Source organism: Coffea eugenioides, chromosome 10, assembly GCF_003713205.1.
Source record: "Coffea eugenioides isolate CCC68of chromosome 10, Ceug_1.0, whole genome shotgun sequence".
Lineage (NCBI taxonomy): Eukaryota > Viridiplantae > Streptophyta > Magnoliopsida > Gentianales > Rubiaceae > Coffea > Coffea eugenioides.
This window is the reverse complement of record NC_040044.1, coordinates 7045458-7051457: the sequence shown is the minus strand read 5'-3', so window position 1 is coordinate 7051457 and position 6000 is coordinate 7045458. Positions and strand designations below refer to the sequence as shown.

The 6000-nt window shown below is 36.7% G+C and overlaps 2 protein-coding genes across 2 annotated transcripts; both read right to left on the bottom strand.

Moving 5' to 3' along the window:
* LOC113750002 lies at nucleotides 1–1114 on the bottom strand. Its single transcript, XM_027293901.1, has 4 exons — nucleotides 655–1114; nucleotides 487–570; nucleotides 285–361; nucleotides 1–199 (listed from the first exon to the last, which is right to left on the bottom strand). Exons 1-3 carry the CDS (start codon nucleotides 1024–1026, stop codon nucleotides 299–301), a joined length of 519 nt encoding a protein of 172 aa, XP_027149702.1. The 5' UTR covers nucleotides 1027–1114; the 3' UTR covers nucleotides 1–199; nucleotides 285–298.
* Nucleotides 1115–4680: 3566 nt separating this feature from the next.
* On the bottom strand, nucleotides 4681–4878 carry LOC113750310. Its single transcript, XM_027294305.1, has one exon. The coding sequence runs from the start codon at nucleotides 4876–4878 to the stop codon at nucleotides 4681–4683; it is 198 nt and encodes a 65-aa protein (XP_027150106.1).
* Between the last annotated feature and the right edge of the window lie 1122 nt (nucleotides 4879–6000).

The following is a 6000-nucleotide window of genomic DNA, read 5'->3' as shown; positions in this document are numbered from 1 at the left end:
GTTGTTCTGCACTGCATAGACAGCCAGAAACATACATAAAGAAACAGTAATAAACAATGGGAAAAACAATTTCCTTCAGATATATTGTATCTTTTCCTTTTGACAAGTGCGAATGCTGTCTACCTAACTGCTGCTGCATAAAGAGAGAACATGGTCTGCAACTTCTTATTGATATTCTTTTCCCCAATTAAACCTCCTCCTGCTAATCACAGAGCACACAAGGTGTAAGGGTTAATAGGTCCCTGAAAACTACGGCGACATTAATGTATAGGATGAAACTCGACCTGATCTCTCTCAATCAGCTTTTCCTGTCATGCGAAGGCTTCAGAAATCCAAAATGCTTCCTCAGTACAGACTTTTCCTGAATGAACACACAAATTTGCGTGAATACTTGGACGCAGGAGTATCACATAAAGGGAAAAAGATTCAGAGAATAAAGCAGGAATGATAAAGATTGAAATTTTCTGAAAGCAGATATGTGAGAACCTTGGATTGTGTTGCAGAAAAGCCTCGAGAGATGCCTGAACCGTGCTCGATTAGATATTTATCATCTGTAAGAAGGGCATTGTTCTGAAAGATGAAAGTACTGTAATGCTGTTAGAGAATATTCAACGAGAAAATTAATCGTGCACGCCAGGCTGACAATTGACTTGCCTTGGAGAAGCTCTGGGCAGGGGAGCTAGCAGTATCGTCAAGATGGAATTTCTGTTGGGTCTTCCTGTGCTCTTTCGCTTTCTTTTTGTGCTTGCCCTTGTTTACCTCTGAGGCCGAAATAGTGGAATTGTATCTGGTTTCTTCAGAACTGTCTTCATCCTGATGGAAATGTGGAGGGCCAGATGATGCATCAGACAGCATGGATGAATTCTCGTCTTCATCATCCTCATTGACATACACTCCTTTGCTTCTGCAATCAAAGCCAAGTGGCATGCTTCTGTTGCATTGATCAGCAGAGGTTGAAAGTTGATCAAAATACATGGTCCAGCCAGACTCGCATCCACCGCTGTATTCAGAAGTTGATGCATTCATTCTTAAGCAATTCTTGAGAATAACAGATTCTTTGACGTCGCCTTCTTATATTTTGTGACTAAGAAGAGCAAATAAAAAAACAATTATAAGTCGCCCTGTTTTTATCTTTGTTGCTTGCACACACACACACACATATATATATATATATATATATATATATATTTATACAAGTAGGAAATGAGATGTGTACTATGACAACTATCCAAACAAATTGTGTATTGAAATCCTATACTATTTTTGTCCTGTGCACTATCTTTTGCCTTTCTAATTTCATCTGATTTTGTGGAGAATCATATTGCCAGTTGGCTTGTCATTTTGTTTTGGTGGGGTGGGAAAAGGATAGGAAGGCGGTGAAAGGGGCTGTAGTTATTTGTTCAACAAATACTCAAGTTCTGTAACAACGTAAGAACAATTACTGTCTTTATTCAACACGTATACTTTTGTACCCTTTCGCGGGAGCTAATGTTTTCTTGTTAACAAACTCTGAATGAAATAGCAAGCAGTTTCATTCAACAGCAACAAATTTCATAAACTGAAATGAATGATGCAATTCTCAACATGTATATAAGATAGTGAATCATGAATTTTTATACCGATTCATTAGCCTTCAACTTTCCAATCTTTTTGTGCATGAAAAGTACTCGGCCTGCGGAGACTTTATTTCCAAAAGGCTTCTTAAGCATGACCTATTATTTGGAAAAATTATTTAGTTTGGCACCGTAACACTTTTTGTAATGTAACGTAATGTATATGAGATAAAAAAAAGTGATTACAAAACGTGTATATGTATATGATGTAAGTCAGATAATTACTTCAAATAATGAGATCCAAACATTCCCATTAATGTTATTCTAACATAAATTGAAATAAATTTGTAATGCAATTGGTGCCACATGGACTTCTAATGTTAATCTCTACTCCCACATTTTCATCCCTTATTCTCACTATTATTCATTCTTTCATTTTTGTTCTTTTTAATGGCATTAGATTAATGCATTTTCTGACATGAGTTGCACACAATCTAGATAAAGGGGAAAAAAATTATCCCAAACTTGACGGTCTCCATTTGGTTTTCACTGAGTAATAAACTTATTATTATTATTATTTTAGTTTTACTAGCTTATGATACGGTGAATACTATAATGTTGCTATGAGGTTAGTAATTTCCTTTTGATAACATGTCAATTAAGTCTGCCGTCTCAGTTTCTTGAATCTCCATTTGTGGGTGAAAAAGCTTAGTAATTTTTAGTGTTTATCGAACGCAAAAGTGATAGGAACCTGTTGATGGCCTACAACTATTTTTGTCACCAAATATTCTAACTAATTGAAAGCGGAGTTACACCAACTGAAATTAATACTATGTTCTTTTATCTCCTTATTTCTTCTCTTTTTCAATTTAAAAAAAAAATAGATGTGGGCTTTTTAACTTTTGCTCCATAAGTTTAACCATTAAATTTCCTAGTGGTCTCCCTGCCCAAACTCATTAGCCCAACCGTTAGAAGGTTTGGACGTTTGGTCCCTCATTTCTTCAAATTGACTGTCTTGGAGGGTTCTAGTAGGCCCGTCAACGGGTCAGGTCCGGACCAAAATTAATAAATTCAGACCCGGATCCGGATCCGGATCCGGATCCGGACCCGTCATACTGTATTAATTTCAGATCCGGCCCAAATACCCGATGAGTTTCTTAATCTTTCTTCCGGAACCGCACCCGACGGGTCTCAATCGCGAAGCATAAATCCACAAACCCCATTATCTTCAGTCGCAAGAGAAGCTCAATTTAAGCCAAAGCTTCTTCCTCATCAGCCAACAATGCAGAAAAGCAGCGGACCAACGAAAAAGCGGTTATCAATTCGAAAACTCTTATTAAGTCTCCTTTAAGTACATCAACAAATGATGAAGAGGATTCATCAAAGCTAAAGCTAAAAGAAAAGCCGGTGACCGGCGTGAGAAGCATGAGAAGGAGCAGCTAAGGGCGGCCTAATGTGAGCAAGCCAGAGCCTACTCCTACTAGTAGCAACAACAAGAGCTCAAGCTCCCAGCAACCGGGTTCAAAGGATAAAAGAGATAAAGCAGAGGCAGCAGAAGGGGATAAAAAGAAGTCTGAAGCAATTGCGAATACAAAAAAGAGTGGTGCTGCAGACTTCTTGAAGAGAATGAAGAACGTGAGTTGGGCTGCTAGAAAAGAGAGTGAGAGGAAATACGGGATGTGCAGGGTGGGGGTATTAGGGTTGGAAAAATTTGGGAATGAAAGAATGTGCATGCCTTTTGCTTATTTATGATAGATTGGTATATTTTTTAATTATTAATTAATTAAAATGGATTCGGGTCTAATACGGGTCGGAATGGTACATCTCGTATCCGACCCGCTTTTCTGTTAGATAAAATGGGTCCTGATCTCAAATTTATATACCCATTCGTACCCGAAAAATGTTGGCGGGTCCGGGTCCGTTGACAACCCTAGGTTCTAGTTGTATATTCTGATATAAGGATTTAATCTCATACTTCAAGGAGCTGACTATATATTTTATATATTGCCAATGTAATCAAATTGCTGACTTTATGGCTAGTTATCTCAATAGGGTGGATAAAGTTATTTTTGAGTCAAATTTTCCCCTGATCTTCTTAGAATTGTAGAGGAAAATAAGAGGGGAAAATTGATGATTAGAGTGTAAATTTTTCTTTTGTTATATAAAGCTCTCCAATTCTTAAAAAAAAAAAAAAAAGCGTCATCATTGTTGACGGTAAAATTATCACGCTTTCCGCTTTGCAGGTTTCCAAATACCTCGCTATGAGCAGGAAGGCGTGGTTCCCAATGTACCTTTACGCACATTTAAGGGATTTTCCAAAGGGTCTACTGATTGCTTATTAGGCCTCTATCCATTGATCTATACACAGTAATCCCTATTTTACTTCTCATAGCGCCCACATGTCATCGAATACCTGAGGTACTCAACAAATATTTCCAGTTCTAACAGGTAATCGATTTCTAGGGAAAGGTCTGAATTTCGTCTTCTGTCTTATATAAATACTAGTTTCAACTTTCAATTCTTTAAATGTTTTTGCGTTGCTGTTAATTACCTTTTCTCCAGGGAAAGTTAGAGATGCTATAAAACTAGAACAAACGTGTGTAATATAACCTTTACCAAGGCATCATAATGTACAAGTACAAGATAATATGAAAAACCACGCCTCCTACACATTAACTGGAGAGAATTCGTGATACCCTAGAATCACGCCCGCCTCTCTCTAAGGCAGCAAATACCTAGTTCAGTTTCATCTAGATGAAAGCCACTGCAGTTCTTAAAAAAAAAAAAAAGATGACGTTCATTAAAAGATTCTAGCAAATTACCATGCACTAATAGGACCATTCCATGGAGGTAAAATCAAAAAATCAAAAATAAAAAACAACACAACTATATATATATATATATATTACATTGATCCACAAACTTATACACAGTTTCAGTTTGTCAAAGAAAGACCCAATATAATGTACATTACATTGGAATCAATGTAATGTAAATTACAACACACACAAAAAAAAGGAAAAAGAAAAAGAAAAAAAATACATGAGTTCTCACAATATAGATGGCATTTAAGATACTACTACTACAACATAGTACGAGCAGATGTTAAATGGCTAATGCCATTTATTCAATGATTAGTTGCATAAGAAAGGTAAAGACAAATGAAAACCAAGACGACAGGGATGGTGAGAAGAAGATACGGAGGAGGCGGCGGCAGCGAACCGGGACCAATCACTAACGGCAGGAAGAGCACACACAGCGCCACCACGATGAACGTCACGTATGAACCCAAACCCCAACCAGTCTGCTGCTCAATTCTCCTCATGGCGGCAAATAGATCACTGCTAATCAGAAGATCAAAGATGCGAAGAACTTGCGTTAAATAACCTGTCTTGAATGTAGCAGTACTATGTTTCTGCTAAACATGCATGCAACTTATGAGAGAATGCCTGCCATATATAAATAAATCTTATATATACATATATGCTTGGTGACTCTTATGAAGGGATGCAACATATTGAGACAAGACTGTTCGTTGAGGGGTGCATTGCACGGATGCAGTTTTCAAGAATTAACTCCTTTACAACGTTTCATACATAGTTGATGTTATTCAACTTATCTCAAGATTATAAGCAATTCAAATATTAGAAAATGAAAATACACGAATATGTTGTTTTCATTTTAAAGGAAGATTTTCCATATGGCAAACACGATTCTAAAATTTCCAAAAGGTTAGAAATTTGTCTAATCTAAACATTTACACCATTAAAGATATGGTCAATGGCTCGATATATAAGAACTTCACCTGTTCTACACAAATACAGTGGAGATCACCCTAAGACTTAGGTCGGTTTTATAGGCATCTGAAATCCTATGATTAAAATTAGAGAACCCCCAAACTTCTATCTCTCTCTCTCTCTTTTTTTTTTTTTTAAAAAAAAATTTATTTAAGCAGCACTGGCAAACTTAATTGATCAACTTAAACATGTTGTAATGGTATGGAACCTATACTGTGCGAGTGCGTGCTGTGATTATCGTAATTCCATACACGGATACTGTGGAAGGGAAGTAGAATTCGATATAATAGAGGCATGCAAGAACAAAATCGAAGACTATGCTCAAAGTTTTTTTAAAAAAAAAAGATTACTGCATTCCCGTTTTGAATTTTTAAATTTAACTACATTTACAAAATCACTTTCCTATCTAAACAAATTTTGGAAACCAGTTGGCCACCTGCACTAAATACACTAAATTAGTTTCCCAATTGACATGTAAATTAAAGCAATCATATTAGATGGTCACGCTGCTCAAGACAAGACTTGGTCGAAGGCCAAATGTATTTTATTATGCTTTCGCATCATCTTAATTACCACCTTTATTTTGCAATGTCAAGTCTCCTTGTCCTCCACTTCCCCCTTCTTCTTCTTCCTTTTTTTTTTCCCCCTGC

Bases quoted from the DNA above. Each gene is read 5' to 3' on its own strand.
- LOC113750310 (XM_027294305.1), bottom strand. From the start codon at position 4,878: ATGAGGAGAATTGAGCAGCAGACTGGTTGGGGTTTGGGTTCATACGTG.
- LOC113750002 (XM_027293901.1), bottom strand. From the start codon at position 1,026: ATGAATGCATCAACTTCTGAATACAGCGGTGGATGCGAGTCTGGCTGG. The intron at 571-654 runs GCAAGTCAATTG...TTCATCTTTCAG, and splicing joins CTGCCCAGAGCTTCTCCAAG to AACAATGCCCTTCTTACAGA. The intron at 362-486 runs GTTCTCACATAT...GTGTTCATTCAG, and splicing joins TTTCTGCAACACAATCCAAG to GAAAAGTCTGTACTGAGGAA.